At 44.5% G+C, this 20859-nt stretch overlaps 2 protein-coding genes across 3 annotated transcripts in view; both read right to left on the minus strand.

The window, feature by feature from the left end:
- LOC105014768 (rab GTPase-activating protein 1) overlaps window positions 1-20859 on the minus strand; it is an 88278-nt gene that overhangs the window by 33431 nt on the left and 33988 nt on the right. The gene's annotated exons all lie outside the window — the stretch shown is intronic.
- On the minus strand, window positions 10743-17218 carry LOC105014767 (probable G-protein coupled receptor 21). The gene has a single exon (XM_010877333.4). It carries the CDS (start codon window positions 15808-15810, stop codon window positions 14722-14724), a length of 1089 nt encoding a protein of 362 aa, XP_010875635.3. The 5' UTR covers window positions 15811-17218; the 3' UTR covers window positions 10743-14721.

Here is a 20859-nt window from a genome sequence, read left to right on the forward strand (position 1 = left end):
CAGCAGGGATTTCCAACTCTGGACCTCAAAGCCAGTTCAAATGAGTTTTTTTCATTTCAACTCTCTGATCAGGGACTTTAGACCTGGGAGACCAGGTGGGTGTAATCAATAATGAGGAAGAACAGAAAACCACTAGGCTCCAGACCTGGAAGGTAAAGAGTTGAATACTCCTGACTTACAATATTTATGAGTGTATACCGACCATCACTGGCATCCATTAAAGGCCAGCTTAAAGGTTCATCATACATTAAACGATTAGTAAGCAAACATGACGCGCTCCAGCAGAGAGGTCTCTGAATAACATCTTACCACAGCTCAATAAACTATTAAACATTAGCATAGCGTAACACACAATTGTGTTTCTTTTCCTCAGTCAACAGCCTAACCACTGTTTTGTACCTTGTGTGGGACAGGAGACACAGGATGGTTTGCAATCTTTAAAGACATCTAAACCCTCAAAACAAAGAGGCCTTTAAAACCATGGTTCGGGTGCACTTATGAGAAGGCTGAAGAACTGTTACATCTTTGTGTACAAAGCAGTGCTTGGATTACTGCCCACTTATCTATTCTCCTCACTAACGAGGTCATCGCAGACTTAGAGTCACCGTTCTCAGCAACTAGAGGTTTTCATGGTTCTAATCATGTTCCAATATTGCTCCCTGGCCTTGGGAACGAGATTGGAGATACTTTAAAATGGGAGGAGAGGGTTTTACTGAATATGTTTAAAGGAAAATGTAGTTGACCATGGTCATTGTTTTTTATCGTGTCCTGTGTATGTAGAAATCTTCCCGCTGACCTCTCGCTAGGCCCCCTTGGGGGAATTTTTTTCCAATCAAGGGTGTTTTACTGGTTAAATGTGTTTTTTTTTGCCATCATTCCTGATGGAGTCTGTGTGAGCTCCCTTTAAAGCTTTGTGTTTGAGGACTTAGTCACTATGAACCACAACACATGTGCTTGCAAACCTCCCGCAGAGAAAGAGAGGAGAAAAAATAGAGGGAGAGGTTGAAACAGAGAAAACTAAGGAGATAGATGGTGATGGTGAAAGAGAAGATAGAGAGAAAAGAAAACAAGAGGAAGACAAAAAAAGAAGAGAAAGAGACCGTGCAATACAACAAATTGGAACAAAAGCTGCACCCCCAAAACCTTATCCTGTATGGAACTGAGTGTTCAAATGATCAGTATTCCCTGTAACACCTCCACAGTCCATACAGAGCATAACAGGCCCTCTCCATAGCCTAGAATCAGCCCCCCTCCCCTGGCAGTCCACAGGAAGACTGGTCACAGCAGGAGGTCCAGGCAGGGAAGAACCTCCATGCTGGCCCCAGCTGTAAGCGAGGTTACAGCTCAGAACAGTCCTAGGTGAATTGAGGCCAGCATGCAATATTTATCTCCCGTGCCTCCTGAGCACTTGATTACACGGTCTTCGGAGTGTATTCCCCAGTCTCCTCTGATGGGATGTTGCACCTGGCCACTTCACCTTCTACACACGCACCATGAGCCAAAGCCTTTCAATCAGATCAAAGAAAGTCAGTAGCCAGTTTGTTCGGTACACCCATCTAGTTCCCAGGTCAGACAAGCCGTTTGGACGCAGGATGTCATGAATTCTTCAGGGGTATGGATTCTGCAACGTTCCAAAGGGAGGCTGACATGATGGGAGTCATTATGACTCAGTCCAATAAATATGTAAAGGGAACATTTTTGAAAACCTCATTATCTACTCTCTAATATCATTTAGAATTCCTAACACATAACCCCCATGCAATTATGTAGTAATGATTGAAATGGGTGCTTGTTGGCAGACCGGGGGAAACAAATATTAATGAAGTACCTAGATCCCCTTCTTTAAAATCAAAGTTCAAACATGCAGTATGTTTGTTAAATCAACATATTAAGAAATTATTAGAAAATGTCAGACACACTCCGATGTTAAAATCAAAATGACTTGGCCTTTGTAGTGCTAAGGAGAATGTGACATGGCACATTATCCTGCTGGAAGAATCCAAGCCACAAAAAGTAAACTGCAGCCTTGAAGGGATACACCTGGTCAGCTACAATGTTCAGATACACAGTGGAGCCCAACCATTACCGAATTAGTGTTAAAGAACAGAACTTTTGACCGAAAAGCATTCAACATCATCATTAAACCACAGCAACCTGTCTATCATGTTGACACCATGCAAGATGGGTCCACGGCCTAATTCTGCTTCAGCCAAATCTGACTATGTCATAAATATGATTAAACTAGAACCCGGACTCAGCAGACCCGGCAATGTTTTGCCAATCCCCAGTGGTCCAGAGTTTCGCCTGCTGCAATTGCCCATCCATGACAAGGACCAATGAGACTGAACAACCAGGAAGGCAAGTGTTTCAAAGATACTGGAAATGGAGCACCTGACACCGAAAATCAACACCCACAGTCACTTAGGTCACTAGATATTCCCATTCTAACATTCAACTGAAAAGTGACTGTCTGCACTGCTGGCTTTCTGCCTGCTTTATATAGCCTGACAACTGAGTATCTTGAACATTTCTACAATAGAAATACTAGAAACATTATTAGATGTGCAAAAGTGCTTTAAATGAACTCAGCAAAACATTAAAAAAAATACAAATAAGAAACAAAGAATACAACTAGAGAGTAGAATGGACACAGAACACAGCTGATGCTACAAGGGACAACAAGGAGAACAGTGATCAACTGTATATCTCTGCATAACTCCATCTCTCCTCCACTCTACTAATGAAAACGCAATGGTCTGGAAAGTGTCTCCAAAACGTATTTCCTTAAGTTTGCACTATTTGCTAATTCTTGCTCTGTGATCCCCTTCCTCTTCTCCGGCTATTACTAAAATAACACTCAGGGAGGAGGTCACACTGACAGGGGAGCGATTGGATCCCATCCAACCAGGCCAACTCCAGTCCAAGTCAGAAGGCACCTGTCTTATTCTTGCAGCCTGTGTCATTGCCTCCGGATACCTTTTCCAGCGTACAGAATGGAGTTACTGTAATTACAGTACATACTCTAATACACAAGAGTGCACGCCACTCATGGGCTGGGGCACACGCATGCAAACACACACACACACACACACAACACATTGCTGCAGAACGGAATGTTACAGGAGCAAGCCTTCTTTTCAAAGATTAATTACCCTGAGTTCCATTATGGATGCTCTGTTTATCTGGAACAGAACAGCCTCTAAATAATGCACACCATTCCACACAGCCACAGCCACAGCCCCCATTCCACACAGCCACAGCCACAGCCCCCATTCCACACAGCCACAGCCCCCATTCCACACAGCCACAGCCCCCATTCCACACAGCCACAGCCCCCATTCCACACAGCCACAGCCCCCATTCCACACAGCCACAGCCACAGCCCCCATTCCACACAGCCACAGCCACAGCCCCCATTCCACACAGCCACAGCCACAGCCCCCATTCCACACAGCCACAGCCACAGCCCCCCTTCCACACAGCCACAGCCACAGCCCCCATTCCACACAGCCACAGCCACAGCCCCCATTCCACACAGCCACAGCCACAGCCCCCATTCCAAACAGCCACAGCCCCCATTCCACACGGCCACAGCCCCCATTCCACACGGCCACAGCCCCCAATCCACGCAGCCACCATTCCACGCAGCCACCATCCCACGCAGCCACCATCCCACGCAGCCACCAAACCACACAGCCACCAATCCACGCAGCCACCAATCCACACAGCCACTGCTACCATTCCACACAGCCACAACTACTTCTACCATTCTTGGCATGCACATCCAACTCTACACTAGGTCCAGTTCAGCACAACCTATTACATATTTGGACTTGTGTGGATTTTTCAGACTGCCAGCAATCAGAGTTTGAGTCTGACAGAAAGGAAAAATTATCCAGTCAAGGCCTGACTTTACCTGGTAGCAGCTGGCTGTCCCAGCAGCAATATGGCTGACAAACTGTCTGGTCACTATTCAGTCAATTCCAACAAGGCAACAGTAAGAATTTTGGCTGCCAGGAATAATTTGCGGCCGTCTGAAGGCCAAGGAGTTTGTAAATGCCTGGTTGTCTATGACAAGATGCATTATTTACTTAACTGGCCCAGGCCAGCTATTAATAAAATATTGCGTTGATTAGCTTGACTCATATCCCTGAGCATCGATGCCAAGTTTGATCACTTTAAGTGAAACAAGTAAAAATATGATGTGCTTCTTGTGAGGATAGGAACCTATGAACTAAACGTCATTACATTAAATTGGGAAAGGCAGGTGGGTGACCTGTTAAATCAGTACATATTCAATCATTAAAGCGCCACCATCAGGCCAATTAGTGAGATGTAGTAATGTGAGGGGGGAAAAAAAGATTCAGAAATATATTGGGATATAATTTTAGATTATTTTTCATATTGTACAGTTTGACAATATCGCAATATTAATTTTGAGTTAGTTGGCACCTAAACAGTTCTTCAATTATAGATTTTCTCCATATCATTTCAGTGGGCAAGTTCTGTACTTCATCTACTTCCTCCCTCACTGTCAGATGTATTGGGTAACACGTTTACATGTACGCATCAAATATGAAAACAGTTTACAAGGTAAAAAGCCAATGCTAATTAGCATTAGCACAATACATTAGCACAATGCATTAGCACAATGCCTGGAAATATTTCTCCTAGCCATGATGTTAGGAATTGCTAAGCTCCATTCAAGCTGCATGTGTAGAGACAAAAATATTATCCCGAAGTTCATCAGAGTATGAGAAAGAAGAACCTACTGAACTAACATGTTTAATAGGCTGCCAATTTGTTTTCAGCACTTTTAATGTCATGACTGATCAAACCTGATTGTCTCATGACTCTCCCTACCACAGACATATGGTGAGAAATACTAACACAAAACCACAGAATCTATTGGTTACATTTGACATTTTAGTCTTTTAGCAGATGCTCTATTTCAGTGCAAATTACAGTTAGTGCATTTATCTTAAGATAGTGAGGTGGAACAAACAGAATATTAATAACTACACCCTACTCAATGAAGTTGCCATCAGCAGTACCAGAAGGCAAAATGAAAACAAGTAGTACAAACTCAAAAGTTAAAGAATGTGGAAAATACAGAGAGTAGCATACAAACAAAATATGTCTTTAATTTAATAACGAAATAGCCTTATAGGCAAAATGTAAGCAAGGCGTTACACGGTGACCAACAACATTGTTTCAATCAGGTACTTATGCATATTAGTGAATCATTACATCCCTAGTGGGGACGGCAATACATTTGGTATTGGCACCTAAGTACTGTGATAACATCTTTACATGAGGTTCCTGGCTGGATCTAGCAAACTCCAGTTCTGCGAAAACAGTTCAGACTATACACTACGCTGTACACAAATCCAATGCATTGAAAGTAATAATGGGAAATAAATCCATGACATCATACAGTTTGCTTTACCATTTAGTTTTGTTGTGGGAGTGAGTTGATTATTCAATGATGATGATCTCAGTTAGACCCATGCACTGTTATACCAATCCCTGGATTAAAAACAAATGTTTGGTTGTTTGGGGGAAGGGACCCCAAAACAACCCAACTGCCTCTCTCTCCCTCCATCCTATTCTCCATCAAGCTTTCCGTCCCTATTTCCATGGAGGAAGACTGAAACCAAAAGAAAGCAAACCAGAGAAGAATGGACGGATGAAAAGAAGAATAAACAAAGAGCAAAATGGTGGATGGAGCCAGGGCCTAACATTGCACACAGAACAACAATCAGCTCTTTTTCTAGAACTCTGCCCCCCCCCCCCCACCCACCACTCCAGCCATTAAGGCCACACCCAAGGAATAATACAGGTTAGCTAACAAATTGTGTCCCCCAAATGAGAAGATCCCTAAAATCTAGTGCACTACTTCTCAATAGGGCCCACAGAGGGACATGGAAAGACATTTAGCCATCAGCCCTTGACTGAGGCGCTTATCTCAATCACTGATAAAGATCAATGTTTACATTGATGAGGGTTATCTTGGGCCCAGAGAGCTTTTAAAAAGCCCACTGACATAATACTAATTAGCTGCCGTCCATCTCGAGCCAGCCTGTGACCAAAGAGAGATAAACACTGAGTGGGTTTGGTAATGCTGCCGGTGTGTGACCGAATATGTCTGTGTGGGTGCGCGTGTGTGAATGCGCGACATCGGCAGGAAGCACTGTAACCCGTTCATTGTGTAGTGCTACAATAAACCTGAACTGTAAACAATGGCTGAAATGGCATTTTGTTTTTCTTACTTCAAGCTGATTATGTCCAGGAGTGGGCAGATGAAAGCCCTAAACTGGACACTATGGTGGGAGAGCGATAGGGAGAGGGCGAGAGACACAGGAAAAGGTCTGTGTCCAGACCCCTCCATTCTAGTCCTCAGGCACCGTGTGAAGGGCTGGTTTGTTTGGCATGCTCCAATGCATGCGTTCGTTTGGGTGTAACATATAAAAAGTACCTGAGTCATGGGAAGGTGCCTTAATCCACAGGATAGCTCCACATCTACATGAAGAGACATCTATTTTACCCTCTGAAAGGTCTGCCGGGCCTGCATATTACCATGGCTCACAGATACAGACACTCTCGCCCACCTAAAAACAAATCGACATAAACGGCAGGAACGCATGTTTTCAACCTAAAAATTGGGTTGATCACATCAAGCGTGAATCGACAATTAGTTTTATGCCGCGCGTTTAAACTAAATCTATGGTACTTTATCTGATCAACGCAGCTGAGGAAACCCAACTGGCTCAGCGCTATGTGAACTTACCAGATGTGTACAAAGGCGCCTTTCGTGGGAAACAGCTGACTAAACCGATCCCACTCAGAATTGCCATGAAAACAGGCTGCCCATGGAGTGCTGTTAACTTGATCCTAGTGATATGCTGCGCTCATTACTACAGTTACTACAGAAAGTGCCTGCCTATAGCCCACAGTATAGTGGGTTTAACGGCAGTGGCAAGCAAGAGCAGGACGGCTTAACACAATATGCTCCAGGGAGGTATTTGCACAGGGGAGCCAGTGTTAAAATAATCATCATAATTTGTAGTAGATATAAAACACAGCTGACTTTCTGTGTGTAGGTGAGGATAAAGCGCTGCAGCTCTGGAGGGAAGTTAATATTACTGTAAGCCAACTATCACACATCCCACATGAGTTTATAGTCCTACATTTGTGCACAGGCCAGGAATTGAACAATTTGGTGCTAAAGCAATAATCTATTCAACAAATAAATTAAAGAGCATAAATGAGTGGAAGACAGAGCATTTTGAAAAGAAATTGAACACACTCTTACCAGACACCTCTTTTCATGACTTCACATTTTTAATTTTGGATGTCTTCATTAAATTATTAAACTGCAGAGCATAAACCATGTAGACTGGCCTTGCGCTAACATAAAATGCAGAAAAAACATCAGTGCCAGACAAGTTAAAAAAGAACATTTTCGGATAAACGTATCTGACACAATTTAGATCTGATTACACTTCATACCGGGCATATCCAGGATCATATATGACTGACCTTGGATCCCAGTTGGACTCTGTATTGATTTTACAAATAATGGACGCCTATTGTGGATGTTGGATAGGAATTTAAGAGATACAGTTCTGCTTGGATTTACATTTGGTTGCAGCAAGCTTTCACAGTGTTGGTGCATAACAACAGACTTTTGGGTGGAACAAACTAGTTGTAAATTTGTCCCTAACACAACTTAGTATTCATTAATGCAAAACCACTGATAAATATTTGGGAAGCTGTAAACACGACCTCATCTCTAAAGGAGATGTGAAGAGGCTGGCGTGAACAGACTGGTTTGTTATACGGCTAGACCATGAATGACTAATAACCAAAGAGCCAACAACCATAGACCCCCGCAAATCACAATGTGAAGTTGCACAGAAGTGGCTATAATCGCGTGTGTCATAGCAGTCTGCATAGGTAGTTCATGGCCCTAAGCATGCAGATCTCCATTAGATGAAAGCAAAGAGGGTCCATGGGCAGCCTTGCTGTGTGGAGAACAACCTTTGTAGAGTTTGAATGCTATGCAAATATGCATTTGATCCATGAAGTTTGAGATCTGGGGTAACAACAGACATGTGCACCTTACAAATGTTTTTTTTAACTGGTCCCCGCATCTTCAGGGTTAGATTTAGGGGAAAATCATCAACATTGGCCATAGTGTTAGAACTGGGGTTAGTTTTATGTTTAGACAATTTGGGTTAGCTAACTTAAGTTACACATAACTGCTAAGTTATTGAGGTCAGGGTGAAATTAAGGTTAGAGAAGATAGATTTTGGTTTTTCTGTTCCCCACAGGATAGAAAAACAAACATTTGCGTATTTGTGTGTGTGTGTGCGTATATGCATTCATTTTGCACTCCTTTGGCTCCAGCTAACAGGACAGGAGACTAGCAGCTCCAGGCAGGGCAAAGAATAATCCACATATGAAACAAGCTCTTCTTCAAATGAACTTTGCCCGATTTCACAGATAATGGAGCAAAATGTTGCTAAGGTTCAAGACATTCCAGATTTAAGATAAGAAATAATTCCATAACACCCAGAAACACGTGCCTGTGACAGCGGTTAGCGATAACTCGTGGTTTTTCCCCCTATTTGCCTGGTTGGGCTAGCTGTCCAAAAGACTACAAGACTGATAACACTTCTACTGTAATAACAAACTGTGAAATATAATTTTGCAGTTAACCTTTACACTTACGCATCTGAATATAAAATGTATTAACTGCATACATGTTTCTAAAGTATGTCATTTTGAGACTGTCCTTTTCTAAGACAAATGGAATAATAGAAATATCAGTAAATGACTTACAATCATCCGTAGTCTTCAATGGTTTCCAATGGTATACCGCCAAAGAGTAGCTATGTTGTACGCCAAAACGTGTTGAAACGTTACGGGCCCAACATACACTGAAAAAAATTATAAGCGCAACCCTTTTGTTTTTGCCCCCATTTATGATGAGCTGAACTCAAAGATCTAAGACTTTCTCTATGTAAACAAAAGGCCTATTTCTCTCAAATATTGTTCACAAATCTATCTAAATCTGTGTTAGTGAGCATTTCTCCTTTGCCGAGATAATCCATCCACCTCACAGGTGTGGAATATCAGGATGCTGATTAGACAGCATGATTATTGTACAGGTGTGCCTTAGGCTGGCCACAATAAAAAACAGTCAGTATCTGGTGTGACCACTATTTGCCTCACGCAGTGCAAAAAATGTCCTTCGCATAGAGTTGATCAGGTTGTTGATTATGGCCTGTGGAATGTTGGTCCACTCCTTTTCAATGGCTGTGTGAAGTTGCTGGATATTGGCAGGACCTGGAACACGTTGTCGAGAGCATCCCAAACATGCTCTATGGGTGACATGTCCGGTGAGTATGCTGGCCATGCAAGAACTGGGATGTTTTCAGCTTCCGGGAAATGTGTACAGATCCTTGCAACATGGGGCCGTGCATTATCATGCTGCAACATGAGGTGATGGTCGTGGATGAATCGCACAACAATGGGCCTCAGGATCTCGTCATGGTATCACGGTGCATTCAAAATGTCATCAATAAAATGCACCGGGGTCCGTTGTCCATAACACACGGCTGCCCATACCATAACCCCACCGCCACCATGGGCTACTCGATCCACAACGTGACATCAGCAAACCGCTCACCCACACGATCTCGTACATGCTGTCCTGCCATCTGCTGTGTACAGTCAAAATCGGGATTGATCCGTCAAGAAAACAGCTCTCCAAAGTGCCAGATGCAATCGCAGATGCAATCGAATGTGAGCATTTTCCCACTCCAGACGGTTACGATGATGAACTGCAGTTAGATCGAGACCCCGATGAGGACGATGAGCATGCAGATGAGCTTCCCTGAGACGGTTTCTGACAGTTTATGCAGAAATTCTTTGGTTATGCAAACCAATTGTTGCAGCAGCTGTCCGGGTGGCTGGTCTCAGATGATCTTGGAGGAACAGGTTGCTGGATGTGGAGGTCCTGGGCTGGTGTGGTTACACGTGGTCTGCGGTTGTGAGGCAAGTTGGATGTACTGCCAAATTCTCTGAAACGCCTTTGGAGACGACTTATGGTGGAGAAATGCTCTGGTGGACATTCCTGCAGTCAGCATGCCAATTGCACGCTCCCTCAAAACTCCCGCAACATCTGTGGAATTGTGCTGTGTGATGGAATTGCTCATTTTAGAGTGGCCTTTTATTGTGGCCAGCCTAAGGCACACCTGTGCAAAAATCATGCTGTCTAATCAGCATCTTGATATGCCACACCTGTGAAGTGGATGGATTATCTCTCGGCAAAGGAGAAGTGCTCAATAACACAGATTTAGATAGATTTGTGAACAATATTTGAGAGAAATAGGCTTTTTGTGTACATAGAGGAAGTCTTAGATCATTGAGTTCAGCTCATGATAAATGGGGGCAAAAACAATAGTGTTACGTTTATAATTTTGTTCAGTGTATGTTTTTTACTGAAGCTGGGCCAGCTGGTTAGCATTAATGTTTGACCATGTATTATGTGAAGTAATTATGTGTCGTTACAGTAACACACACTCATACACCAAGCTCTGAACACACACACACACAAACACACACACCTCAGTAAGCATGCACCAACACAACTTATCAGGTACGCCCAAGTACAAAAACACAAAGCACTAACCAGCAGGAAGTTTGATACATTTAGATAAAGATCACATTTATTTGCTAAGTGCAGAATAATATACCAGAATATAAATACCTCCAGACAATTCATTTATTCTCTAGACTACAACACAACATTATTACAAGGCTCAGTGTCGAGTTAGGACCTCGCCTTAAACATCACAGAGGATATGATTATTTTAAAGACAAGATTCAGTTTAACCAGGATTTGCAATGAATGATGAAAATATTCAACTGTTCAACCAATGTGCAATGATTCCCCAAAAAACAAAAAAAGTCACATTTTTAACAATATTATGGGACATTTCCAGACAAGGATTTTCAGTTAATGAGTCCATTCTCTTCTTGATCTGAAATCTGATCCAGTGAAAATGGTTGGGTCATGAGCTAGTAATTCGGCCAAGACAGACAGTTTAGAGCATTAGGAAACACATAAGAAATGTAAATAGGGTAATGTTGGAAATGAGAAAGGCAAAGGGTGTGTGTCCGGTGTGTCTTACAGTGTGTGTAGTCCTCCAGGAAAGACTGGACCACAACACTATGCTCCCGTGTTGGCATCCCATCATGTCTCACAGCATCCTAATATGGCAAAACACTATATCACTGTGGAGAGCAGGGCATCATGGGAATTTGGGTCCCCCGAGATCACTAGCTCTAATGCTTTGACATTTTCCCACAGGAAAGTGAAAGAAGGAACGTGCCACAGCTTTTGGGAATGAAAATGTCCTACAAGCATAAATCAGCCAACCCCCCTCCCCAAACGTTATACTGGGTAGAACATACCTCAACTAACTGACACCTGGATGGACACGTCGCAAAACACTGAACTCCAGCTGCCTCAAATGAAGGCCACCTGAATAGTCTTTGAAATACACAATAGTATTTGTAAACCCACGGACCCAAACGCATGGAAAACAGAAGCAGTCATCCACCTTCACATAATAAATTGTCACTATTTGAAAAGAAAATAACAGGCAGTTTGTGGGTACAGTAGCAGGAAACTCCATCAACATTTGTCATTGCTTCACTGAACAGCTTTTAAAAAATTATTAAAGCTGTCCATCAAGTGTCTGTCCAACACAGCTAGAAAGGCCCAACACTTATTCAAGAAACCTATGACTTTACATCCTTTGAAAAATTAACAACGTGCAATTACTCTAGCAAAAGGCCTATTATAAGCAAATATCACTAACAGTCCAACAACAGTGCATGGCCCTTAGAGAAGAACAGCTCTATTAACATCTACCGCTTCAATACACACTTATTGGTAAATGAAAATATTTAAGGTTTTCTATTGTCTGATAGGCATTGTGTGTTTTCCAAGTCATTAAGGAAACAATATAAAAGAACAATTAAAGTATTGCACCTTGCCCTTCAATCGATTAAAGATGGACTTTTCCAAAAGCAGAAGTACGAGAATTATTTTGACAATTTCAATTGTTGGCTTTTGTAAAAATAAAAATAAATCAAATTTAAATATATACAGTAGGCAAAACATGCACAAGGTTTTGTACACATTTGTAATAGCCAAAACCAAAATGGCTGAAAGACCACTGTACGGGGCCACCTGAGACCTCTACTCTGATGAGCCCCTAGCCTATTTTATCAACAACACTGGATTCATTACAGAGGCAGTATAACAACAAAGTAGTCCAACTCAATGTCAGTCCATAGTATAATCATTGTACATTTTATAACATGAAAAAATCCATTAAAAATCACCCTAAATTGCACTTTCTACTTTCCATCTCAGCTTTTCTTTCTTTTTTTAAAGTACAAAATCCAATAAATAAAATCGCCTTTGGTCAATTAAGAAAATAAAGCTACTGTCTCTATTGTAAGTTTTTCCCCAAAATGGAGGAGTACCTTAAGCAAAAACAGTAAAATCACAGGAAGCCAAAGCCAGTGAAAAGTCTAATAAACATTAAATAGCATTCAACCAAAGACAGTTGTACGTTTAAATCTGCAATTAATTTAATTGTACTGTATACTGTAGTAATGCCAGTCAGAGTCCTTGCTTCTCAGGCAGAATCCCAAATGGCACCCTTTCTCTATATAGTGAACTAGTTTTGATCTGAGCCCTATAGGTTCTGAACAGGGAAAAGGGAGGTGAATGCAGTCTGAAAAAGGCTGCTTAAAAAGGTTGTGTCATGGTCCCGGCTGAGAAAGGGAAATATCTTGATGCATCTGGGGCTGGAGATGGACATGGGGTTTTCATGCAGTGGCACAGCTTACTAGGGCACAGTTTAACGACGCACAAGTGTGTGTGTGTGTACGTGTGTGTGGTGCATGGGCACAAGTGCATTGTCCACACTACCTTTCCTACTGCGCTCCATAGCGGTTATGGATCTCTCTCCTTTTCCCTGCCCCTGGCTTTCTCTGTGATCAGACGCACGAAACGTTCACAATGCCAGGCCAGACACAGATGCTCTCAAATGCTCTCAGCTAAACACTCGCCGCAGACATTCACCATCACCAGCCCCACCAAGCCGCACGGACATTCAAAGTTCACTTAATGAGCCGGCACCAACTCTGTCTGTGTCCTGAATGACTACAGCCACGCAACGGCCACAACACCATCCATTACTGTCTACTCCCATTCTGCGAACGGCACAGATATGAAAGACACCTTAGTAGTTTCATCTTTTTTTGTTTTGTATTTCTCAGAGAAGAAAGGCTGAAGGTCCCCTCTCCTCCCAACGAGTGGCCTTTGTGGAACAGCACAGAGGGTGAACGCGGTGTCAGAGAATGGCCCGTTTGTCTGCTCCGCTCAGGCTCTGCCTCGAATCACTGTGTTCCAACTCCTGTGTGAGTAGCTTGAAATACTCTGATGACGGGAGGCACAGTTATGCAATCAGAGCACCACATTATTATACCAGGTAATTGGAGGAACATGCAAATTAGAAGAAAAAAAAAATGTATGGCATGCGGCTGTTTGCTTTGCTGTATTTAGGTCTTGTCAGAAAGAACTTTGATAACCAATGGGGAAAAAGTAATTAATTGGACCAACTAATCGACTCGTCAATTCTGGTCGTTAACAGGCAATTGGACAAAGCTTTGGAAAAAAAGTACACTTATCTTTCACTTTGACACAACAACCACAACCTCTGTGTAATTTGGCTACTGATCAGTTGCTCTAACTTATGCAGAGACAATAAGGTTAAAATGGGTTGGGATGAATGCAGTTGAAATTTCAGTAGGACCTTGCATACAACTTAAATTTTTACATCCATTAGTAAACCAGTGGCACTAGTGATCCACTCAAAAAAAAATCCTCTTTGTCTCTGACAGTACCTCTGCCTCAGAGCAGCCAAGATATGAATAAATGATGAAGTACTTGCTTCTCTTTAGAGTTTGTGGTTGCTGCGCCCGTTTTAAAGATTCAGTTTACTTGTTTAAATAATAATCATAAGAGAAAATATTTAAATAAGCAGTTATTGACTGTTTCCCTCAGCCCAGCATAAGAAAGCAGCAAAGTATGTGATAATTTTTTTGCATTCAATACACTTCAATAATGGCAGAAATACACAATGTTCCACAAACATCTAGGAAGATGCAGTCTTGAATACTGTTTCTGCAAGAACACATGTCCTTAAGTTCAAACAGTTTGTGTTTTTGGCAAGTACAGTCTGAAGGGAGGTTTTCAATCAATAGACACTCCATCCAGGCAAAACGCTGTAACAGAGTAGCCATAACTCCATCATTCGTAACTAGAGTCAAAAGGTCAGGGTACTAGAACTCCACGTCCTTGCTCCGACATCCACTCCACCTCCCTCCCATGACTGGTGCTGGGCTGCATTTCCCATGCAAGGCTCACAGTTCTCAGGCCCTATGACAGCCAGCAGTGGCCAGGGACGCAACCCTCCGACCAACCTCCGACTGTCTGGAAACAACCACACCGTCTGAGGCAGTGAGTCTCCGCCAAGCCTGTCCTGTTCCGCTAGGCATCAGCGTGAGACACGCCTACTGCTTTAGCGACACGCCACCAACTGGGACGCCATGATCCTCAGGGAGGCCCTACACGTGGCATGTGGAGCGCGCGCAAACGGACCCCTGTCCGTGACCCGGCCCGGGGCCAAACGGTTTCTCACTGTCCACGCGCTGCACGCAGAATGAACAGAGGCGTTTTAAACCCTTCCGGAAGGCACTGTTGGACAGGCTGTAGATCAGGCAGTTACAGAAGCTGTTGCTGATCGCCAGCCAGGTGGTGAGGAACGAGGCGGCGGGGTGACGGTAGATGCCGGCGCTCTCCAGCAGGAAGTACAGTATGTAGGGAAGCCAGAGGAGGTAGAAGACGCTGGTGATGCGAAACAGCACCATGGCATAGCGTTTGTCCGTGCACGCCGGGGCGTGCTGGCCGTCCTGCCCCGGGGAAGACTCCTGCGGGCTGAAGCGGGCACGGCGCTCGCTGATCTCCCTGGTGTGCTGCCGGCAGATGCGGAAGATGTTGGCGTAGGTGAAGCAGACCGTCATGGCGGCCGGCACGTACAGAAGCACCACGATGAATGACGTGAAGAGCGGCCTGGTCTCCCACTTCACCGCGCACCATTCAACCAAGTCGCCGTGGTAGCCGGGCTTACCCCAGCCGAAGAAGGAAGGCAGGAAGACGAGGGCTGAGTACAACCAGATGAGGAGGATGCACGCACGGATCCGGCACGGCGTCACCAGCGTGGCGTACGACAGCGGCCGTGTTATGGCCATGTACCGGTCCACGCTGACACATGCCAGCGACGCCATCGACACACTCTTCAGCACGGAGACCATGTACCCGAACACCTTGCAGGTGACCTCGGCGTTGATTCCTTTCAGGTGGTGCAGCAGGGACAGGGAAGGGATGAGGCAGCTAACGCCAACCAGAAGGTCCGCGTAGGCCATGGTCTGGATAAAGGCGCTGGTGGTGTGGTGGTGGAGCAGCGGAGCACAGTGGAACACAAAGATAACCACCAGGTTTCCGGAGATAATGAGCACGGTGAGCATTAAGATGACGGCAACCTCTAAAAGGCAGATGTTGAAGATCTGGGAGTAGCCCACGTCCAGGAGACAGAAAGGAGGGCGGCTCTGGTTCACGAGCTCAAGGTCCAGCAGGTCCAGGGAAGAGTTCATCATCTTGCAGCCAGGGAGCCTTCTGAAAGCACCTGGTCTGGTACCAGATCCAGGGAGTTGAGGGCTTTGGCCAAGGCCGTTCAGTAGCTCGTCTTGGTTCTAGCTATCAGTAGATAGGGCTCAACCCCAAAAGACTTGAGCTGCGTACCCTCTGACATGTCAGCAGCAATGAGAGGGCTAGCCTTCTGGCTACAATCAGAGACTAGGGACTCCCTCAGCGTAGCCCTCACTGCACAGATATACAGGAGTCACACAGCCAGCAGCAAGACAAATACTCATATGCCCTCTCGTACTACTCCTGGTTCTCTCCTCAGAAAAGGCACAGCCAACATTTGTAACGGTGGGATCCAATATATATTTAAAACCATCAAATAAATTTGATCTTCTTGGAAGAATTCCTTTGTCTCATAAAAATGCAGGAAAAGTTCTCCAATATCCCAAGTGATGGAGAATCTAATGCTTCCAGAGACTGTTGTGTCCTCTACTTTAATCTTCTCCCCCAAATATGGACAGATCAGATGGATCGATTCCAAAAGGAGTCCAAAACTGATGTTTAGCTAATCTCGCCTTTCACAGAGGAGAAAGGCGAGGAAACTTAACCGGTCTTCCCCCTTACACCGGCAGCCGACAGTAGAAAATGTAAACTTAAGTGATTGAGGATGAAGGAACAGCCTGAAGGAGGTCACTGGCAATTCAAACCGAGCCTGGGTCTCCCCAGAGGCAGCAGCAGAAGCGCCTGGACTGGAAATGAGATTGCAGGAGGAGCAGGCATGCCGTAGCAGAGACTCCCTCCGTCTCTCCCTCTGTGCTCTATTTTCTTTGGAGCTGATTCAGCCTTGTTTCTCTCCTGCTCTGCTTTACACTCCCTCCCTCTCTCTGTCTCAGGCTCTGTCTCTCTCTCTCTCATTTTCCTTGCTCTGGCTTTCTCTCTGCAGCAGGCAGGCCAAAGTAACTCCACCCCATGTTATAACTCCACCCCCTGTTCTAACTCCAGCCAGTAAGCAGCTGGCGGAGCACAAGTCTACCTCATCACTCTCATGGCTGGCTGGCCGGCTGGCTGAACACGGAACACTCTCACACTCCCACACACACTCACTCCTCTCTCTCAAACACACACAATGTTAATTAAACATACCTAGTCCATTCGGTCATCATCAGTCAAGATGTTAAAAATGCCTAAATGCAAATGCCTCTCAGATCTATCAAGACATAGCACTACCGTTCAAATTTTGGGGTCGCTTAGAAATGTACTGTTTTTTTAAAGAAAAGCATGTTTTTTGTCCATCAAAATAACATCACATTTGAACAGAAATACAGAGTAGATACTGTTAATGCTATAAATGACTACTATTTAATGGAACATCCACACAGGCATAATGAGGACCATTTTCAGCAACCATCAGTCCTCTGTGCCAATTGCACGTTGTGTTCGCTAATCCAAGTTTATCCTTTTAAAAGGCTAATTGATCATTAGAAAACAATTTTGCAATTGTTAGCACAGCTGAAATATGTTGACTAAAGTAGCAATAAAACTGGCCTTCTTTTGACTACTGTAGTTAAGTATCTGGAGCATCAACAATTGTGTGTTCAATTACAGGCTCAAAATGGCCAGAAACAAATAACTTTCTTCTGAAACTCATCAGTCTCTTCATGTTCTCAGAAATGAAGGCTATTCCATGTGAGAAACTGCAAAGAAACTGAAGATTTCATACAATGCTGTGTATGTACTACTCCCTTCACAGAACAGAGCAGACTGGCTCCAACCAGAATAGAATGAGGAGTGGGAGGCCCCGTTGCACAACTGAGCAAGAGTGTCTAGTTGGAGAAACAGACCCCAAACTTTTGGACGGTAGTGTACATTTTGGCATTTACATAACCCTAATATCTGCTTCCTAGTGTGCACACATGCTATGTTTTTAACATGGACAAAGAGAAGCATCCTCACCACAGCACCTAACTGCATTACTGACATCCAATGCCCTTGCTCTCCACTCTCTGCCCTTCTGGGCATAATCCACCTCCAGCAAGGATAACAAAATATCTGGACATTTGGTGATGATGAATCAACCCTTTTACTACTGGCATTGGGGCTGCTGATACATATCTACTGAGTATATTGGGGAAGTTAAGCAAACTTCTGACTCCAATTGTTTCTCATTTTCTTACTTCCTCACTAGGAGAATGCACATGGAATGACACGATGGCGCCTAGTTGAACTGATAAGTGGATATTATCAGTGCCTTAAAACGTATGTGTTTTTTGGAGCCTGGCCAGAATGTTCGGGGTACTATTCCACTAATTTCCTTCTCAGCAGCTCCGTCCTCTAACACAGCCTTAAAAGTATTGTGGGAGGTTCTACATATCAGATAAGTCATCAAAATCCATAACAACCATGACCAGGCTATAAAACGGCAATGGTAGGATACTGTATTTTAGCAGATGTGTTTTCCAGCTAATGTCTAAACTTGGGAAGAAAATATGCCTCTGAACCTTGGGCACCACTGAAACTAATGACAGCACCACCCATTAACATGCAGCCAGAATTTCAATGAAACAATACCACATAGATATTTAAGACCATGTTTCCACAGTTTCCATGTTTACAAGTAGCTTAATGTGACATGTATTAACTGTCCCTGGGGTTTCATGCTGGGCAAGATGACTGGGTTGACGTTCTCTCCCCTCCTTAAGCCCCTTCATTGTTGAGTGGGTGGTGGTGTCTTTGAGTGTCTGAACCTCTGCAGGCTGCGTCACCAGAAGATGTTGCTAACTTCTCTAAAGATCACAACGGATCTGAGGTAATCTTAGTTACCTACAGGTAGAGTTGAGGAATTCTTTAGGCTGTTGCTTAAGTTAGAGGATCATCTACTCCATGACTATAACCAAAAACGAGACATCCAACTTCATGTGAAATCTATGGATTAAGACAATGAAAGCCTTGTATTTGGGCAGAGAGAAGAAGCCGGACTGAAATGTTGCCTACTCTCCTGTCTCTACAGTGACTGACTGCATTGTCTTGAAAATGTTCTTCATATCTGTCAGATGAATGTCTCTTGTCAGTATTGATGAGTAGGTCTGGCTGTGTTAATGTTTTTGTGTCCGTTCGTCTGTTTCACTTTGATCCAACCGTCCATCTAAGCCGTGTCTGTCTCTCTCAGCCGTGTCTGTCTGTCTGTCTGAGCTGTCTCTGTCAGTCAGCCTCTCTGAGCCATCTGTTTGTCTGTGTCTCTGAGCCGTGTCGGTCTGTCTGTCTGTCTGTCTGTCTGTCTGTGTGTCTCTGAGCCGTGTCGGTCAGTCGGTCTGTCTGTGTGTGTCTCTGAGCCGTGTCGGTCGGTCTTTCTGTCTGTCTGTCTGTCTGTCTCTGAGCCGTGTCGGTCGGTCTGTCTGTCTGTCTGTCTGTCTGTCTGTGTGTCTCTGAGCCGTGTCGGTCGGTCTGTCTATCTGTCTGTCTCTGAGCTGTGTCTGTCTGTCTGTGTCTCTGAGCCATGTCTGTCCGTCTGTCTGTCTGAACCGTCGCGGTCTGTCTGTCCATCTGAGCCGGGTCTGTTTGTTCTGGCCCGGATGTCTCTGTTAGTTCTGCAGTGTCTCAAGCCTCGTAGCAGAGAGATAGATGTAGGCTGATGGAGCCCGAAGGAACAGAAACACTCCCCCAACTTGTGCGCGCACACACGCACACCCTCAGAGATACACAAGTTTGTACAGCCACCCTCATGGGGACCAGAAAATAGAAATTGCATGCTCCCTTGCCCTAACCCTAACCCTAATTTAACCCTAAACCTAACCCTAACCTCAATAAAGTAAAATGTATGCCTAAACTTTACCTAGATGTAATGCATAACCTTAACCCTAAACTTAACCAACAACGCCTGGACCTTAACGAATCCCCAATTCTAACTATAGACTAAATTGTAAAGTTGACCCTAAACCTACACCCTGAGCCGGAAATTGACTTTTTCCTCACGGGGACCGGCAAAAGGTCCCAATGAGTCAAATATTTTCTGGTTTTACTATACTCCTTGGGACATTAGGTCCCCATGAGTTTAGTAAGACCTAACACACACACACACACACACACACAGCTACACTCAGAGTGGGACACACACCTCTCTGTGCTCTGCTCTAGCTTTCACGCACCTCCCCGGTCTGCCGCACGAAGGGCTAAAAATAGAGGCTTCTGAAAGGTGGGGAGTCGACAAGACAACACTGGGCTCATCCATTACCAGAGAGAGAGGGGGACAGACAGCGAGTGAGATATCAGTAAGACAAGCTTGGATTACCCATTATGAGACAGGAGAGAAAGTTGGAAAGAGAGAAAGCAGGAGATAAAGGGGAAGAGAGAGAGAGAGAGAAATGGGGGAGGGACAAGAGAGAGGGAGAAATGCTCTCCTCTGGTGCTGGGAGAAAGGCAAGGAGGGTGGAGGAGACCACAGCTGCACACAGGTTCAGCTCAGAGCTCTATCCAATTAGCTCTTGAAAGCTCAACAGCCCAAAGGCGATAGACACCACGGTGCCTGGCCATCAAGGTGCAGACACACGGCCCAAACAGCTACGGTGGGCTACCCAGCATATCAAGTCAACGTGCATCAGCCGGTTAGCATCGCAGTTTCAGAAAACGAGAACAATTTCTCTTCCAGAACAGTGGCATGATGGTGTTTTCACGTCTCCCTGAGAAAAAAGGGCCTGGAATTCGTCAAAGAAAAGGCTTTGATCATTTGCTGTCAGAGTGATGCTCCAGGAGCAAAACAGGCTCAGCCCTGGTGTTAACGTTCTGTGATGGATGTGGAGACACACACACACACACACACACGGCACTAAAAGGGATTCGAACTCATGCAAATATTCTTCACATCAAGGCAGACCATAACGGCTGAGAGAGATCAGTACTTAGCCAGCTGTCTTGCTCTGTTCTTAGGTAGGCCTGAAGGACACATGCAGCTAGCCTGAGGCAGGCAGGCAGACAGACAAACAAGACTGACACGTCTTGCCGACCAGACAGCCAGGACAGAGAATAGCGAGCAGGGAAACAGGCGGAACATTGTGGGAGCGTTTGTT

Source organism: Esox lucius, chromosome 14, assembly GCF_011004845.1.
Source record: "Esox lucius isolate fEsoLuc1 chromosome 14, fEsoLuc1.pri, whole genome shotgun sequence".
NCBI lineage: Eukaryota > Metazoa > Chordata > Actinopteri > Esociformes > Esocidae > Esox > Esox lucius.

Bases quoted from the DNA above. Each gene is read 5' to 3' on its own strand.
- LOC105014767 (XM_010877333.4), bottom strand. From the start codon at position 15,810: ATGATGAACTCTTCCCTGGACCTGCTGGACCTTGAGCTCGTGAACCAG.